Source organism: Euprymna scolopes, chromosome 19 (assembly GCF_053919585.1).
Source record: "Euprymna scolopes isolate OS-2025 chromosome 19, ASM5391958v1, whole genome shotgun sequence".
Classification (NCBI taxonomy): domain Eukaryota; kingdom Metazoa; phylum Mollusca; class Cephalopoda; order Sepiida; family Sepiolidae; genus Euprymna; species Euprymna scolopes.
Genome location: NC_136500.1, coordinates 73095937 through 73116221, shown reverse-complemented (window position 1 = coordinate 73116221; position 20285 = coordinate 73095937). Strand labels below are relative to the sequence as shown.

At 35.7% G+C, this 20285-nt stretch overlaps 1 protein-coding gene across 4 annotated transcripts in view; it reads left to right on the top strand.

Moving 5' to 3' along the window:
* The window catches only part of LOC145303667 (uncharacterized), a 153885-nt gene that overhangs the window by 90917 nt on the left and 42683 nt on the right, over window positions 1–20285 (top strand). For all 4 annotated transcript variants that reach the window (XM_080145269.1, XM_080145270.1, XM_080103142.1 and 1 more), the window contains exons 3-4: window positions 9971–10039; window positions 14427–14680. In XM_080145269.1, the coding sequence (XP_080001395.1) occupies window positions 9971–10039; window positions 14427–14680 (323 nt within the window). The remainder of the gene's footprint in view (window positions 1–9970; window positions 10040–14426; window positions 14681–20285) is intronic.

Genomic DNA, 20285 nt, shown 5'->3' with positions numbered 1-20285 from the left:
TATATGTGTGTGCGTGTGTGTGTGTGTGCGTGTGTATTTACAGTCACTGTCTCTCTCTCTCTCTCTCTCTCCCTCTCTCTCTCTCTTTATATATATATATATATATATATATATATATATATATATATATATATATATATATATAAACTTTGGCTCACAGATCGTCTTATGTTCTCTGTTTTTAGTGGGGCATAAGAATCTTTTACCAAAATTGGCACAATTGACGTTCAGAACACTCAAGATGACTGCCAGTTTTCAAGATGGCTGCAGAAGCAAACCTGACAACTTTCAATTTTGGTGCTTGTATCACGAAGTGAAAGATTTAATGGATAATGCCATCCTTTTGTTACTTAACCGATTATGACGTCATAAAAATATATTTTTAATATTACCCATTTGTTTTAGTGGATAGTATTATTCTTATGTGACATCATTCTATTAAGGATCTACTCAGCGTTTTTCAACTGTTTTAGTAGATGACATCAATCTCTTATTGACGTAACCTTTTCTGGCGTCATAAAGGGTCTTACGGTGTCTTTTGAATATTTTACTGGCTGGCATCATCCGTTTGTTACAGCATCCAATGTGCACGGAGACAAACAAAAAACAAACAGCAATTTGAACGCAACCTTTCTCCTTATCTGTCACTTCTTTCTCGCAGACGTGATGTTGCTAGCCTCGATCTTTTTTTTATAAATACTATTATGGCATGTTTTTCAGAATTGTCTGATTTATTCTCTGCTTCCTTTGTTCCAGCTCGTTTGAGTCGTTGGTCTTGTGGTCTTTTTTTTTTTCTTTTCCTTTTTTTTACAAAAGAGTCACCACTTATCAAGGCCCAAATGCCATTCAAAGGATAATGTTTAGTGAGTGTGCAGTGGTCAAAAGGAACATGTCGTTGTAATCATTAGTAGTGGAAATTTGGTAAATTGGATTATTTAAGGGAATCATCAATTTTCCATAATAGTATTTCTTAAAAGGACTGAGACTAGCAGCATCAGGTCTATAAAAAAGAGGTTGCAGAAAAGAAGAAAGGGTGGGGCCAATTAAGTTATAGATACGTTTCTGAATCTTGACAAGGGCCTTCAGATGGGACAGAGATTCACAACCCGAATAAAGGTCTGATAGTAGTTTTTTGCAGATATAGAGTATAGTCTTAAATCTGAAAAAGTGTTTGGAGCAAAAGAGAAAACCGTCTTCACAAGAAGCAGAAAGAGCAATGGATCTAATGTATAATCTGCAAGAAAGATTTGATGAGAGAGAAAGAACAAAGAGTTTTGGAGTCGAGTTCTCCTTAAGCATATCTATGAAATTTCCAGAAAGACAAGAGACACGCCTACGATTGAAAGACATGGGCTGAGTCTTCATCGGATGAAGTGAAACAAGCCATTTTGTGTCCTAATCTACAATTGAACTCGAGTCAATTTCTAGATCAGCTGCATATTCCAACTGATCTCAGGGAGATGGACGAGAAGAAAAACCAGAATATAGAATGGTATCATCAATATAATCTTCTGAATTTTTGCACAGCAGCAATAGGCAACAATACTTTATGCGTTTAATTCAGTTTCATTAGTGACAAATGTGTGATTAGTTTTTATTCTATTCTGACCAGTTATCTCAAGGTTCGGTACTGGGGTATTGTACGAACCGGATCTCGCTACTGTTGCATATTAAGGACCGGATTTCTCGTAAATGTCCGGTATGGCTAGACCAACAATGGTGGGTACTTGTGCATCTATGTTATTGCACTGAAATAGCGTTATTATTTAGAAACCCATTCTTAACATGAAGAGGGGAGAATGTTTTGGAATTATTCTGTATATTCACCTAACAATTTAATAAACAAAAATATCATAAAAATTGAATTTAACTTGAAAATACTATTAAAAATACTAAGAAGAATAATTTGGATGAGTTTCCGAGCGATTTTAGCGACACTCGATATATTCCACGCCAGGTGCTGATCGAGGCCGAGCGGACATTTACGAGAAATCTGGTTTATAATTGCACAATTACCGACTTCCGGTTCATACAACGTAATATTTGAGACTTCATGCAGTTTTTCTCCTTTCCATCTTAGCCGGTTCTTTTGGTGTTTTTTTTTTTTTTTTTTTTTTTTTGTATTTTTGTTTTTTTTTTGTTTTTTTTTGTATATTTGCGAACGTCTTGTAAATATGTTGTTCACATATCTACGTATTAGAAAGTTTTACATGTGAGCATATTTTAATGCATAACTTTGAAGCACAAATAAATCCTGGTATATTTTCGTAAGTAATTCTCTTTGATGGTGTGCTACAACGAATAAGAAACGGATAAATGTTATAACATGAAAGAAAGAGAAGGGAGGACATATTAAGTTATGTAACTAGTTTAAACAGTTAAAAGTTTTTATACAGTCTTAAAGAATAAAACCAACACAAAGTCAAGTATCTCGATTCCTTTGTGTTCTTAAACCAAAGGAAATGGTTGATTGTTGAATTGCGCCCCCGTTGTATCAAAGTACCTGCAGAATGTCTTCTTGGTTCTTCCTCTTCTCTTCTCTCTCCAATAATCGAGCACAGCATATAATAACAAAACTCTAAAGCACGTCTGACAGCACTGACTTCTGCCAACAGTCTCCCCCTCCTCTTAACAACACAGGCTTTTTATATCGCAAAATCGTTCACCTCTATTTGCATATTCTTCTAACTCACGTGATCACTACTCTATAAATAAGAGTCTTGACCGTTTCTTTTCTTTCTTTTTATTTATTTTCGGTGTCCGACCCGCACGTGGTCTATCCAGGTAAGTCACGCATTTCTCCACACTCCCCCCTGATCTCATGATCACAAACAGGACATGCGGGCAATCGTCGTTGGCGGGTACTCCTTCAGAGAATCGGGGGCAGCACTTCCTCATTGCTGTTTTCTTCATTACCACCATCATTACTACCAGTCTGTTCCATTATCCCGTCTCGTGGTTCCATAGGCGGTGTCTCACAATCAGGGCAGGGGGGCAGTATCCGTCTTTGTCGGGTACTTCTCCGAAGAATCGGAGGCGTCATCTCCTCAGTGTGTTCCATCATCTCTTCTCGCGGGGTTTCGCAATCATGGGGGGTGGGCAGCATTCGTCTCTGTCGAGTATTTCGATGAGGCATTACTTCCTTGTGTCCATTGCTCTCATCACTATTGTCATCGGTATGTCCCATCATTCCCTCGTCTGGTTCTGTTGGTGGTGTTTCTATGCTCACCTGAAGGGGCAGTAAGTGATCAAGATCATCTCTGAACGGTGTGTGATCCTCCTCATCGTCCTCAGAATCAGAAGAGGTATAACAAGGGCGGATATGTTTTACGTGACGTGGTATGCCACCAATCAACATGGTCTGAGGACATGATTTCGTCTATTTTTCCCCGGAAAAATTTCGTAGTGCACCCAGCATTCGGGGGTTTTATCCAAACAAGGTCTCCCACCTGATATGGTGTATTGACAACACTCACCACTGATGGTATGGCATCAACTCCTTTCACACACTGTTCATATTGGTAAATCCCATTGGCTGGTGCAGTTGCTGGTGTTGCATTGTCCTTGGGTGTTATATTATACCAGTACACAGCTTCTGGAATAGAGCACTGCATCCTGGCTGCAATTCTTTTGATGGTGCGGTGACATCGTTCTGCTATACCATTACCCTCGGGATAATATGCACACCGATAATGCATTTTAATCCCCCATTCGTGCACGAATTTCTGAAATTCTTGACATCGAAATGTGGTGGCATTATCAGTCAGAATTTCAATCGGGGCACCACGTTCAAAAAAGACGGCTCTCAACTGTCGTATAATGCTGGCTGCATCCTGTCGTGTCAACAGGCACCATATTGTGAAACGCGTCGGGCCACAATCCGTCATGGTCAAAAAAATGTTTGTCCCCATAATGTGTTATGTCCATCCCTACTCGCTGCCAGTTGCCCTCCACCTCGAGCTTCCCTTTTTGCCATTGGGATGGTGCCGGATCAATTCTCTGACACTCTTCACACGAACGTATGGCTGCTTTCACTGATGCTTTTGTAGTTGCAGGGCATACTCTTCGGACAAAATATGCAGTCCTCTGAATTCCAGGATGTCCACTCTGCTGGTGTATCATACGGATCTGGTCAGGTGTTAATTGATCCATTACAGTCGCGCATGTTTGTTGTTGAAGATCGGATCCCTGCCTCATTGCATCGATCCACCTCTTTGGTACTCGAGTCAAGCTATCAGCCAAATTCTGCATCGACGAGACTAACGTAATGTCTACCTGTAAGCTGTATTCGTCAACTAGACGCTTAATTATTGCTAGTCTCCTTCGTACTAGCATTTCACTTGCAGCTCTAGTCTTAACTCGAGCCTTTCCAGTCAAGGTGTCGGTTAACCAATGGTAAACACACAATGAGTCAGTGTGGAGATGCACAACATTAGTCTGCCATTGCAATGCGAGATTAAGACCTTTTAACGTGGCATCAAGTTCTGCCAAATTTATATGTTGGCCATCATTTTTCGGACGAAGCCAGCATGCATCTTCCACAACAACACCTAGTTGCTCCAACACGACATCTGTAGCCAACGAACTTGCGTCAACCCATGCATTTAGTTCGTTTCCAGACACTTGCCACTCACCCCGGGCAGGGTCATTCCTATGCACTCTGGACAACATTTCAGCCATCATTTGTTGGAGAGAATCATCATCCACAACATCGTCCCATCCTTTTGTTACTGTAGTCACTCGTCTTTTCACCACTCCTGTTGCCGATCGGAGCCATCCACAGACAGGTAGATGTCCTACCAATTTACCACAGATGGAAAATACAGTACGTCTTGTTAATACATTGGGTAACTTTGGAAGTGGGCTCCCTCGCTTCCATCGCAACGTATTGCCCTCCTCCCAGACCTCTAGGCCTAGCACGGGCACTCCATCCTTTAGGCACTCAGGGTCTTTGCTTATTAACCCAAACGCTTTCAGTTTTATTCGAACTGCATCCGCAGACATTATGTCCTCATTAACATAGATGTCATCCATGTAGGCTGAAGCAGCTTTTGCTGTGGTCTCATCCTGCATCAAAACAGTTTTAATAATGGTTGTCATAATCAAGGGTGCTACGTTTAGGCCGAAACCCAAACATTTCAAACAATATAGTTTTCCCTTGAGTAATACTGTCTGAAATGGCCATAATGACTCATGGACACGTATCTGCACGTAGACCCTCTTTAGATCCAGAAGTGCTACATTGCTCCCTTTTTGACGCCACTCTCTCAGTTTAGCAGCGCACACATCTGCGTTTCCGGTAAACGCATCAACATGCCGATTCAACTCTCGGTAATCCATTACGGGACGAATTCTTTCTTTGGTAGGTTGTTCAACAGCCATGAGCGGAATTAATCCCTTGGGTGGTCTCAGACGTTCCTGTGGGTATGGTATTAACCAACCATTGTCAATCCATATCTGAAGTTCTTCTTCATATGTGGCCCTATTCTTAGTAGAAACTGCATACTCTGGAATCGTGTTGCACAGCCGATCTGGTTCCTGGCCCATGGCCCATTTCCACTTTGCAGTCCACACCCTTTAGTTGTCATCAAATGTAGCACAGAAGTCCTTTTCTTCAATAGACATGGCTGCACAGACGTCTTTCCCTTCTCCAAGCCTGATACCTCTAGCTGCTGTGATTGTAACGCCTCCTAGTGCTTGTATTGCATCAATTCCAAGCTACATGTCGTAGCCAAGGGGTTTCTCCTGCATCACCAGAACGTCAACTTTAGCTGTGTCACCCTTCTCAGTACAGATTGTGACTGTCCCTTCACCACAACATACTCGTGATAAGCCATTGATGGTCATAACGCCGACTGGGTTCCTCCGCCACACCGGACAGCAATGGTCACTAACTATAGACCGGGAACACCCCGTGTCTATAAGTGCTGAACACTGCACATCATCAAGTTTAACGCTAATGACAGGCAATCTTGTGTTTATTGGTTGGCAGGAGGCAAGGGTAGCGATAGTACCTTGCCCCCAACTTCGTTTCCCGAACAGTTGCGAGATATGTGCCCAAACTTATTGCAGCGATAGCATTGCACTGGTCTCTTTGATTGTGGATATACACCTCTCCTATCAGTGCGGCACTCTTTAGCAAAATGATTGGCCTCCCCACATTTATAGCACACTGGGGTGGCATGCTTATTACTATCTGGGAGAGAGTCCACATTGCCTCCATGTCGAAAACGAGCTGCTGCTGCAATTGGTTCCTGTTCCTTACAGATGTTTCGAGCTCGGGCCAATAACTCATCAGTTGACAATTCATCAATTCTTGATGATGCCCGCAACAGTTTACTGACCTCCTCGGGTAGGCTTACCAAAAAAGCACAGCTTAATATTTTATCGTTGACCCCACCAAACGGTACAGATAATTTTCGCAGGTCGGCTAGGTACACGTCGACTGTTTCTTGGGTTGAAGTCTCCGGCTCGTGAACTGTTGCCACACAACAAATGGATCTGTACCAAGCGCTGTATACAGGCTCTGCTTGATTTCATCCCAGTCTGGTTCATCCCCGAGTTGTTGGTAGACTGCATAGGCCCCTCCGGTTAGCCTCAAAGGGATAACTGTGGCTGGTTCTTTAATTTTGCACAGTTTACAGATTTTCTCTGCCTTCTCAATCTATTCGACGACAGCCGGTCCAGTGGTAGATCCGTCGAACTCGGGTATTAAGCGAATGTCGAATCTGTCCATTTTTAGTCACCGCACACCAAGCGCCGAAATAGCTTAAAACCAACACAAAGTCAAGTATCTCGATTCCTTTGTGTTCTTAAACCAAAGGAAATGGTTGATTGTTGAATTGCGCCCCCGTTGTATCAAAGTATCTGCAGAATGTCTTCTTGGTTCCTCCTCTTCTCTTCTCTCTCCAATAATCGAGCACAGCATATAATAACAAAACTCTAAAGCACGTCTGACAGCACTGACTTCTGCCAACAGTCTCCCCCTCCTCTTAACAACACAGGCTTTTTATATCGCAAAATCGTTCACCTCTATTTGCATATTCTTCTAACTCACGTGATCACTACTCTATAAATAAGAGTCTTGACCGTTTCTTTTCTTTCTTTTTATTTATTTTCGGTGTCCGACCCGCACGTGGTCTATCCAGGTAAGTCACGCATTTCTCCACAAAGAATAACGAAAATTCTTTCATCTTCATATCTTTTTTTTAAGGGAGTCACCACTTATGAATGCCTGAAGGCCACTCGAGGATAAGAGTTGAGGGTCGCTTTAGACTAAATCTTGAAATGGAAGGAATCACTGAGTGTTTTGAGTGTTTACGTATTTTATTTATTTACTTTTTTTTACTATTGAGCCATCATTTACCATGTCCAAGAACTATTTGAGGATAAGGATTAATGAAACTGAATGATTTTCACCTAAAAGACGAGTAACACTATGCAGGTACCAACATTGATCGATGGCATTAACTGCATTAGATTTCTTATGTAACGTTTTATGATAATAATTTGTTGACATTCGATTTGAAAGACAACTCTGTTATAATCATTAGGAAAGCAGTCTTATGGTAATGTGTTCTAAAGACGATGGTAACGTCTTCTCAAAGAAGCTCTGTTCATGGGAGTTCTGCCTAGCACTAGGCAGATAGTAGGTGAAAGGAAAGTCTTCCATTGTGGTGGCGAACTGAGTTCTTGCTGCGAATGTCTTACCAGGAGGAATCTAAAAGTTGGAGCTCAGTCGAGCACCTTTCCTGGAAATAATGATAGAGTAGTGAGAGATTAGAAACATCGATGCTTACACAGATAAGGGCGCAGGTGAAAATCTCAATTCCAAATAAATTCCCAGAAAATTCTTTGATATATTTACATATCATACAAAAATAGAAGTCTACACCAAAAATTAGGACACATTATCAAGTAGAAAGCACTTTGTGTGTGTGTGTGTGTGTGTGTGTGTGTGTGTGTGTGTGTGTGTGTGTGTGTGTGTGTGTTCGTTCCCTATGGACTCTGAAATGGCTGGTTCGATGTTTTTTAAATTTCACATAAATGTACTTTATGTGTCTGGGAGTTTTTTGAACAGATTTGTATCTGGATGCCTCTGATAATTATCAGAAATCAATACTCGAATAAAGTCTGCTTAAAGAAGGATAGTTTGATTTTGACCAAAGTTAACACCTTCATACAGTCTAACATCATAAGTGCATTTGAAAAGTTTTATCACTGCACATGGAGAAGAATTCGGTATTTAGAATCAATAGTAGGTTTTTTGATAAGATAGGGGCGCATTTAAAATCAGTGTTTCTGTTTAGAGCACACTTGAATCATGATACTTGACTTTTGCATGTTGAACCATTATATAATAGGTTCGCTACAGTGCAATGTAAACGACAATATATTGTGGACTAAGTCGCTGTGGGGAGGCATGTGAAGCTTCTTCCCAGTGCCCCACAATGGGTCCCCAATTAGAGCTGGCAATCAATTGATTTGATTGCAGAATGAGTTATTTCACCGATTTTGATGACAATAAAGATATTGGAAGTGTGAAACATTCATTGATCCTCATTTAGTCCTGGGCAATGCTGGGTCTCCTTGCTAGTTAAAAATAGGAAATCAGTTTTATTTTATTTTCCGATCTGTCATTGATTAGATCGAAATACCCATAAAGCAAGGGGAGATAAATCCGTTTGTCATTTAACTAAGTAATAATGAATGGCGGATTGGCAAAATACTACTACAATTCTACTCAAATAATTTTTTCCTAATTTTTGGTGAGGATACTTATTTTTTGCATGATATGTAAGTATGTCGAAAAAATTTTATTTGGAATGCGATCTTCACTTGCGCCCCATACTTTAGAAGCACCATAACGTCATTTGATTGTAGTGGCAAGCTGAGTTCTTGGTTCAGATGTCTTACAAGGACGAATCTTTCATGGAAACAATGCTAGAATAGTTAGAAACTAGCAGCATCAGCGCCTACACAGACCGGGGCATGGGTGAAAAATTTCAGTTTCAAATAGATCAACAGGAAATATTTTTAATATACTTATATGTCAGGAAAAAGTAGGTATGTACACCAAAAATTAGGGGGAAAATATCATGCAGAATTGTAATTAAAAATAAAACTCAGTTTTGTCGTATTTTGCTGATTCGTCATTGATAAAAAGCAGAAATCACACAAAACAGGGGGAGATAAGTCAGTCTGTCATTTAATAAAGTAATAATGAATAGCCAATTGACGAAATACGAAAACTGATTTTTATTTTTAATTAAACTTCTAACGTTTACTAATTTTTAGTGAAGATACTTATTTTTGTATAAATATATGAAAGAGTATTTATTTATTTGCGAACTGTTATCCTCAGTCCAAAGGATTCCAATAATAAAATATATCCTAGAGGTTTTTTTACTTGGAATGCAATTTTCACCTGTGCTTTATACTGTTGAAGCACTACATCTCTTACTCCTGGATATGATCTTAAACTATATCCGATGGTGAGGCCCCAGCTTGCGGGCTTTGGGAAGTGTGGAGCCACCCTTTAATTGCCGTTGCTCCCAGGTCCACTCTGACCCGGAGTGGTAGTACCTGTTAGGGTCACAACTATGGGTTAAATAGAAACCGACTTTAAAAAAAAAAACAAATATACTCTATTAAAAAATTGTTCTTACAAAATCGCTGGATTCGGCATTAAATAACCTGAAAAGATATGCCGCAAAAAAAAAAAAAAAAACAACCAACCAAGTACATCTCTTCTGTGAGGAAAATGCTGTAAGGAAAAGATGAAATCATTCTCCACTAGATTGTGAAGTCGATTTTGTACTGTGTCAAATCAGGAAAGCATTTTTGTATGCAGCACTTCCTTAGATGTGTCAGCAACATTCCATATCCTAGGACTATCTGAGTCTTTTTTTTTTTTTTTTTATCTAATTGTATTATTATTTTATTTTTCTGTTTTCTTTTTCTTTTTTAGGGGCTGCCTATTGTTGTGGTGAATATCTGGACCAGTGCTGCTTTTATTCTCAAATTTACCAATTTTGGTGTAAGTTATTCCCTTTTTTATTCTTTCGTTCTAAAGAGTGGTCTGAAAATATTATATTTTTTAAACCAAGCAGCCACCACTTATCAAGGCTCAAATGCCACTCAAAGATAAGGATTAAATGAGTATCAGGTTGATGGTGAAGCACCACTATGGTGATTGGTAACAACAGCGGTGATTGGGCAGAATTTGATTATTTAAGAAAGTCTTGATTGATTTTAAGAAAGTCTTTGATTTATTTTGAAAGTCTAATCAACTTTATATAGGACTAGCCTTGCTCGGGTGTTTGTAGGTGTGGGTTGAGCAAAAAGACAAAAAACTTTTTAGTAGGCAGGCAGGATCGAACCCGTGACGCAAAGGCGGAAAGAAAATGGAGGTGCGTGTAAGGATGTCGATTGAGCAAAAAAAAAGGGAAATTGCGAGTGCAAAAAAAAAAAAAAAAAAAAGTGGTAGTTGGCAGGCTCGAATCCGTACCACAAAGGAGGAAAAGAAAGTTTAAAAAAAACAAAAAACGTGACGCATTTGCTGTTGCGCCCATCGCCAAACCGGAAGTGATGTAGGTTTAAATTAAGGCTAGACAATCGAAAAGAGGCGATAACTTTCGAAAATATATTGGCAAAAACAGTGCCCCGCCTCCCTACAGAAAAGTGCCCAGTTGAGTGTGAAGGAATTAATATTTTTGGCCAATTTTTCGATATCTGTCGTCCGAAGGGTTGAGCTCCAAAATGATACCTATTTTGTGAAAACCTGTCGCCTCTGTCGAAAGTTTTTGCGAGACATACAAATATACATACATACATTAAAACAGGTGAGATTTATATTATAAACTATCTGGCAGCCCGGCGTTGCCTAGTCCTACAATACACTTAAACATGATATTTTAATTTATGCAGATTGCATATGTATTATTATAGAATCCATCCTCTATTGATTATTATATATTATGGGGAATAATTTGCCCGGTGGACTAATTCATAAAAAAAAATAAAAAAATAACGTGATAATGTTGTTCATCAAATTCAGTGTGTGTTTGTTTACACTATCATGTCAGCTAATATTTGGATTTGATGATCTTAAAAATAGTCTTTCTTCTCTTATAGATATAAAAGAATGTTTACAGGGGTACGTTTACACCGGCTAAGGTTACACTGGTGTAACGTAAAATATTTCCCTGTAAAAATTTTTATCTATAAGAGAAGACTATTTTGAAGATTGGACTTTTTCGATTTTGGATACTTATCAGACGAATTTCTGTACAAAACATATTTAAGAACACTGCCAGAAATATAAATTACCTTTGTGTGAAATTTGCAAAAGATAGACTCAATCGTTTTGGAACCTATGAGAACTCTCACGCACACATACAAAGTGACTTTTATATAATAGTAGACATGCTTCTTTTTTTTTTTTTAAATTGACAACTCGATTTTCTTTAATTGTTGATCTGGAAACTATCGGTTATTTTGAGTTCAGCTTGGTTTGTCATTATGAAGAGACTGACACCTGAGCAAAGTTTGCAAATTGCAAATTGGAAATGATACGATCAATTTACTGGGAGAAAAATTTTATGAAAAAATAATTTCACAAAATGGATTTGTCAACTAGCCGTTCCATTCATATGATTTCATCCTTTTTCAAGTAGGGAAACCTTTTTCAAGTAGGGAAATTATTCAAATCTTTTTCAAGTAGGGAAATTATTCAAACCTTTTTCAAGTAGGGAAATTATTCAAACCTTTTTCAAGTAGGGAAATTATTCAAACCTTTTTCAAGTAGGGAAATTATTCAAATCTTTTTCAAGTAGGGAAATTATTCAAATCTTTTTCAAGTAGGGAAATTATTCAAATCTTTTTCAAGTAGGGAAATTATTCAAACCTTTTTCAAGTAGGGAAATTATTCAAACCTTTTTCAAGTAGGGAAATTATTCAAACCTTTTTCAAGTAGGGAAATTATTCAAATCTTTTTCAAGTAGGGAAATTTTCTTTTTCTTTGACATCGTCCTGTTTGGTGTTTTTTATGGCCACGAATCTCTGATGGAATGAGATTTCTGTTATATGTAAGTCCGAGGGTATGATGCGGGCTCGCGTTTAAATTTTTTTGTTTTTTGGAATCCTTTGAGATGAGGCTTCGGGGCCCGTACCACAGTAGATAGAGGAATTAAATCTCTATTGTTCCAGGTGAGCATTGTTGAAGATACTGGTTTTAATTCTACTCCAGCAGTCCAGAGGATTAGTTTGCTAAAACGTGGTGAGACAAAAACTATGGAAAGCAGTAATTACTGGGGATACAGTTAAGAGACTTAGCATTCCTATCCCATCACGATAACCACATGAAGAAGGCCAGAGGATGAGTTGGCCGAAACGTGGTTAAACGACAACTATGAAGATGAGCATAACAGTCCTCAAAAAAATAAATACATAAACTACATATCTATATATTAATACGGTAGCGTGTGTTATTTTGTGTATCACGCTTACATCTTTTTTGTTCTGAGTGACTGTCATTTAATTGTTACTAGCAGGAGTACCCGGCGTTGCCTGGGTGTTTCGAGATGTGTGTGCTCAGGCGGGGTGGGGGGGGGGCGTTAATCAAAACATAAGAATAAGCGAAGTAAATATTTAACAAAAAAAACACAAGAAAAACTAACGTAAGGCAAACGAACGATGTTAAATGTAAAAATAGGAAAAACAAATAAAAGAAAACGCGAAAAAGAAAAAAACAGAAAAAGGAACGTTAAAACTCTTTAAAAAAATCTGAAAAATAAAAAAAACCAAAAAATAACCCTGTTTCAATATTAAAATTTAAAAAAGCGAAAAAAAAAGACATCTCACACCACTATTTGAACCAAAAAGCTTTAGATAATGACTCTGCACTCTAAGCAACTAAACTAAGACGACGTCGACGAAATTGTGTTGTTTTTTCAAATATTTAAAGTAAATCATGTTCCGACGTCGTATGACGCATGCGTAGAAGCCAACTTGTCATGAGAGGACGGTTTTTGCTGACCCCTCCCTGTAGAAAACTGATGATTTTAGGGTGAAGAAATTAATGTTTTTGGACAATCTTTCGATATTTGTCGGGCGAAGGTTAGAACTTTAAAATGATACTGATCTCGTGAAAATCCGTGACACATATCAAAAGTTTTTGCGAGACATACAAACACACATACATACATACATACATACATACATACATACACATATTTTCGCTTTTATATATATAGAAGATGACTTTCCATTTCTTGTAATAAATAATTTTACCAATAATTCTTCATAAATTTTGGTTTCAGTTTCGATTATAGCTGATGACACTCAAGGCATCTATTTTTTTATAATAGTAATTTTGTCAAGTTTTCCTCATAAGTTTTGGTTTCGGTTTCAATTATAGCTGAAGGAACTCAAGTTCAATTTCGATGCAAGCTGATGCACCCAAGTCATATGGACATATTTTTAAAATTTTTGCAATCACCACTTTATAATATATAAGAATCGATAGAAAATTGACTCTATAGTAATATATATGAAATCTGCATAAATTTAAATATCATATTTAAGCATATTTTATGACATGCTGGGCGTCCTTGCAGTTTTAACAAAAGAACTACAATAATATCAGGGCGAATCAGTTTACGCTGAACATCCAGAGAATGCCAACATCAATATATTACATGTGAAAGAGCCCTCTGTGGAATTTCCACAGGTCCCGCTACTTTGTATAATAAAAATATTTTTGTGTGATTTATTTTAATTTAAAGTTCGCCGCCTCTAAAAAAAAAAAGTATGCTTTATATTAGACTAGCCTGGATGCCTGGTGTTGCCGAGGTATTTGGAGGTGTGTGTTGAGCAAAAATAAAAAAGTTGTAGTAGGCAGGCAGGCAGCCAGGCTCGAACCGAAGGCGGAAAAAAAAAACGTGGAGGTGTGTGTAAGAGTATTGGTTGAGCAAAGAAAAAAAAAAAGAAAAATTGCAAGAGCAAAAAAAAAAAAAAAAAAGGAATAGTGAGCAGATTCAAACCCGTAACATGCAAGAGGAAAAAGAGGTGAATAAAAAACCGCTCTTATCAATGTGCCTACCGCAGTTATGACGTCACGGACAGTTGAAATAACGCCTCTTATGCGACGTCGTTTACGCGAGGTTTGAATAACTTGTAAAAAACGTCAGCAAAAGAAACGACCCTCCTTATAAAAAACTGCCCAATTGAAGATGAAGAATTGATGTTTTTGGCCAAATTTTGCAATATTTGTTGTCCGAAAGGTCGAGCTTCAAAAGGATATTGATCTTGTGAAAATCTGTCGCCTCTGTCGAAAGTTTTAGGCATACATACATACTTACATTTAAACAGACAGGTGAGATTTATATTATGGATATGTCACTTTTTCCTTTTTTCTTTTCAAGGGTTTTGGTTAATCTGGGCCGGCGTCTTCTTTGTACTTGCCACCTGTTCTTACCTGTGTTGGCGACAAAAAACAGAACAGAATTTATTGAATCGCCAACAAAACAACCCCGCGATTTCAGTGCCTCAGTCAAATCCAAGTTCGTCTTCGAGTGGTGCAGGGATGCCACCTCCTCCACCTTATCAAAATTATCAGACATACGATATTCCAGGGCAACCACCCGTAGTAATGCCTGTTCCTCCTGCATACGAAGAAGTAAGTCACCATCTTTCTTCTCTTGTTTTAATTTTCTTATCACTTTGTTTTTCTTGAGGATGGGTCATTTTGCCGGATGCCAAGCATTCTCTCATTAGTTTAGTTACTCCAACCGAGAGATCTTTTTAAGATTCTAACCGTCCCTTTAAGTGCTATTGTTTGTATTTCTTTTGCACTTGGTTCATTGGGTATATTCGCCAGATAGTTTTTGAAACTCTTTTTCATTAGCCCGGTTGCTCCTATGATGACTGGTATAATTGATACCTTCTTAAGATTCCAGTTTCTTTTTATGTCGTACATAAGTCCTTGGTATTTTGTTATTTTCTCCCTCTCTGCTCTGTTAAGGCCAGCATCATAAGGGACGCTTACTTCAGCTACGGTTGCCACATTCTTCTACAATGCATACGTCTATGTTTTTTAATTGAATATTCCTAAACTAGGCATTGTGTTTAACGGCAAGTTCCATTTTTTTTTTTTTTTTTTATATGTAGAGAAGGTGGTCCAAAGCTTTTGGTAATCCCACCATGAAGTAATAGCAATAAAGAAAAAAGTAATATAGCAATAAAAAAAATCTCATGTTCTGGTTTTACTTTAAGAACAATAAGGAAAAATATGATTACTAGAATAATAACAGAATAGGAGAATAGAAAGTGGAGCTTGGTTCTACTTTTGGCAGTCATGTAATTCTTGTTTCTCTTATTTTATCATGCTATGAGCAATTTTTCTGACAAAGAGGGGAAAATTAATTTTTCTGAGTAAGAATCTATGTATCTAATTTGAAATAATATTTTTATTAGCTCCTTACATCACATACAACGAAAACAGTCTTCTGTGGATTACTATATATATATATATATATATATATATATATATATATATATATATATATATATATATATATATATATATGAGCAAACAGTTAATGAAATATGTTAAAAAACACTTTGAAATGAGTTAAAAACATATTTAATTTGAAAAGGAAACACTAGATAAATGAATAGTCCTTAATCCGCGGAGTTTTGAAGAAATACTCTCCTTCTCATCAGAGGGTAGGAATTAGCAAAATGCGGGATCGGATTTTGCATGCAGAAGTATTTGATGAAACAATAAATAAGTCAAAGATCTTACTTGAAAACAAAATAAGTTAAGCAGAGGGAATACAAGTAAGATCTTTGACTTATTTATTGTTTCATCAAATACTTCTGCATGCAAAATCCGATCCCGCATTTTGCTAATTCCTACCCTCTGATGAGAAGGAAAGTATTTCTTCGAAACTCCGCGGATTAAGGACTATTCATTTATCTAGTGTTTCCTTTTCAAATTAAATATGTTTTTAACTCATTTCAAAGTGTTTTTTAACATATTTCATTAACTGTTTGCTCATATTATAAGCTCTATTTCCTATTTGGTATTATCGAGCTTTTATATCTGGCTAAGATAAGTTTATAAATATTAATTCTTTAATATTTATAATTTACTTTAATTTTACCATCTTGGATCATTTTGGTAAATTCAATTGTAATTTTCATTTTATATATATATATATATATATATATATATATATATATATATATATATATATATATATATATATATCGGCGCTACTTCAACATTAATTAAGAAAAGAATATCAAACCACATTTCTTCTTTTAACAACCATAATTCTAATAATAACAACCAAGGAACTTCTCTAACCACTTTAATTAAAAAACTTAACTCTAACAATACTCCCTTCTCAATCAAATGGACTATTATAAAAAAAAGTTAAGTCTTATGCTCCAGGCTCTAAGTCATGTCGCCTCTGTACAACCGAAGCTATAACTATAATTAATTCCCCTCAAAGTAACAATATAATAAATTCTAAAAATGAACTGATCTCTTTCTGTAAACATAAGTCCAAATTTAATTATGGCAATTTTGAAATTACATAGTTATTACTTTTACCTTTTATATAGATACTAGCGGGGGTACCCGGCGTTGCCCGAGTGTTTGTTTCCGGGATGGGGGGAGTTTTAAAAAATGTTTTGGTAGGTAAGTAGGAAGGATAAAACCCGGAGTCATGAGTAAAAGTAGGAAAATAAAGTGTAAAAAAAAACAAACATCTGCAACATTAACAGTTCGGCCACCAAGAAAAGTCCATTCCAGTTGTTTAGGAAAAAACCAAAAAAAAACGACTACGGTAGGTCGGCGCGAACGTGAAAATATAATGTGAATTGTCCAGCACGCTAACCACTACGCCACAGAGCACTGCAGCTTAGTTTAGTGATTTTATAATAACTTCACATGAAAGAACTACGAAGCCAAACCGGTGTTCTCTTCTCAACTGTTCCTTGTGAACGATCCCCAAACGGTGTTAAGTGGTGGCAGGGGGAGGAGGAATTTATTAGAGAGAAAATATTTTACCACTTCCATTGATCTTAACCAGTTTTGGCCGTGACTTCTCAGCAGAAAAAGTATAGAAATCTAAGATTATCGAGGAATTTGAGAAATAATAAGCCTATAACACACCTCAGATATTGTTCTGCCGTTTGTGCATATTATATTTGCATGAGATATCTTGATTTTTAATCCTATTAAGGTCAAAATCAGACGGGAAAAAATCAGTTCATTTTATTTATATAGAGATAAAATATTTTTTCTTTAACTTTTTCGTTTTTCGACACACTTAATACTTTATAATTTAATAACCCTTTATTTTAATTCTTTATCTCTTCTTTGTATGGCCGGTTTTTTATCTGCATTCTCTGTTTTATTCTTTAAACTTTCCTATCTATCTAATATATCAATCTACCCACACTTTCATATCTTGTATGTATATTTACTTAAATTTTACTATATGAATTGACTTACTTTTTTTCCCCCTGAAATTGCAGATACCGGCCATCTTCTCCCCTTAAATAATTTTTATTTTTTATCTTTATTCTTTTCTTATTCTTATTTTATTTTATTTTATATTATATATTATATTTTATATTTTATTTTTATTATATTTTACTTATTTATTTATTTATTTATTCTTTATTATCTATTTATTTATTATATATTTATTTATTTTTATTTTCCTTTTTTATTTTTTATTTTATTTTTTATTTTATTTTTTATTTTCCTTTTAGTGTCGTTTAATGACTCTTACTGACATTTTTTTAAGTGATAACCTGTACATTTCAGTTGACCTATATTATTTTGCCCTATATATATTTTCGCGCCTTTAACATTTCCTGTCTGGGTCGTTTTGACTTTTGTTTCCCTTTATTTTATATTTAACTTTATCATTTTTTTTTCTCTCTCCTTTTTTTTTCTCTCTCTCTTTTTTTTCTTTTTTTTTTCTCTCTCTCCTTTTTCTTCCTAGATCTTTTTTATTTATAGTTATGTCTCGGAAGTAGAGTGAAAAGCACATCTTATTTTTCTTTTATTAATATTATTTTTTTCCTTGTACACATGTTTGTGAATTATTCCATGGATTTCTGCCTTTGGATTATTATGGACCATCTTCTTCCAATTACGGGATTTCCTTGGATTTTACTTGTACAAATGGAAATTCTTTTAACTTTCTTGAAGTCTTACATTTGGATTTTACCGTCACTGGATTTTTTATCTTCCACCAGACTATCCATTCATGTGTAATCACCTTTTTCTTTACCATATTCCCTCTGCTTAACTTATTTTGTTTTCAAGTAAAATCTTTGACTTACTTGTTGTTTCATCAAATACTTCTGCATGCAAAATCCGATCCCGCATTTTGCTAATTCTTACTCTCTGATGAGAAGGAGAGTATTTCTTCGAAACTCCGAGGATTAAGGACTATCCATTTATCTAGTGTTTCCTTTTCAGATTAAATATGTTTTTAACTCATTTCAAAGTGTTTTTTAACATATTTTATTAACTGTTTGCTCATATATGTGTGTGTGTGTGTGTGTGTGTGTGTGTGCGCGCGCGCGCGTGCGTGTAGGAATTGGTATTAAGGCTCTTGAAAGCCTATTTTAGAATTTAAAAACATTAAATAAACATCAAACTGTTTTTAGAACACGTTAAAAAAGCAAAAATATTTTATTAAAAAGAGGGAAGTAAAAAATGATTCAATTTCTTTCTTTGTTTTTTTCTTTTTCTTTTTTACTTTTTTAAAGTTAAAATATTTCAACTTTAAAAAAAAGAAAAGACAAGAAATTAAATCGCATTTTTCTTCCTTCTTTTAAATAAAATATTTTGCATTTATAACGTGTTCTAAAACAGGTTTATACATTTATTCAATGTTTATATATATGTGTGTGTGTGTGTGTGTGTGTGTGTGTGTGTGTGTGTGTGTATTAGTCCTTGCGCAAAAGCGCAGGACACAAAATGTTTTAAATAATAATAGAATAACAATAATAACAAAGTCTTTCACTAGCGTAACCAGTTATACACTCCTTTTGAAATTTTCATCTCTATTTTCTCGTTATCTACTGAATATTTTTAATGAAACTTTTATGAAATATGTTCCTTATTAAATTGTAAAGATTTTCTATTCTGAAAGAAATTTTAAAAAATTTAATCTAAAAAAGTTATTTTAAAGTTTTTGTTAAAAAAATTCAGATTTTCTTATTATTCAGACATGTATGACAAAGAAGGAGTTGCAAAAAAGAGGTGTGGTATGAGGAGAATTACGAACTGAAACAGAGAGAATATTCAGACCTGTAATAATACAAAGAGGGGGTTGCAAAAATGAGATGTGGTGTGAGGAGAAATACAATCTGAAATAGAGAGGCAGAGAGTTTTTATAAATAAATACAAAAGCACATTCATCTTTTTTTAAATCCAAATTAATAAATTAAATAAAATATAATCTTAAAAAGACACGATACAAGTTAGAAAAGCATTTCATCCAAGGCATGAAAATTGTTAAACAAAATGTTTTTACTATAGGCTTTAAAAATAAAGGTACAAGATTCAATTTGAAATTTATTTATCTTCAAAGTGCACTTTTATGCATTTTACAAAGTAAGGTATTAAATTTTTATACCTTAATTTGTAAAATGTATAAAAGTGCACTTTGAAGATAAATAAATTTCAAATTGAATCTTGTACCTTTATTTTTAAAGCTTATAGTAAAAACATTTTGTTTAACAATTTTCATGCCTTGGATGAAATGCTTTTCTAACTTGTGTGCATATATATATATATATATATATATATATATATATATATATATATATATATATATATATATGTATATATTAGTACAATAATAAAATATGTTGAGAAACACTTTAGTAAGAATTAAAAACGTATTTATTATTTGGAAAGGAAACGCAAATAGAGGTGAAATCCTTAATCCGCGGAGTTTCGAAGAAATACTTAGCTTCTCGTCAAGTAGGAGTTAGCAAAATGCAGAAAGAAATTTTGCCTGTAAAATATTTAAAGAAACTTAAGTATGAAAAGGATCATACTAGCGTGAAAATGAAACAGATGGAGTGGGGTAAAAAAGAAAAATGGTTTCACGTGAGAGGGTGCTCACATGGTTGTTGGGTCCAAAATCTGGTGAATCCAAGAAGGTGGTGAAAATAATAAGCTCTAATCCCTATTTAAAAAAAAAATGTTTTATTACATTTTCACCCCAAACAAGGCACAT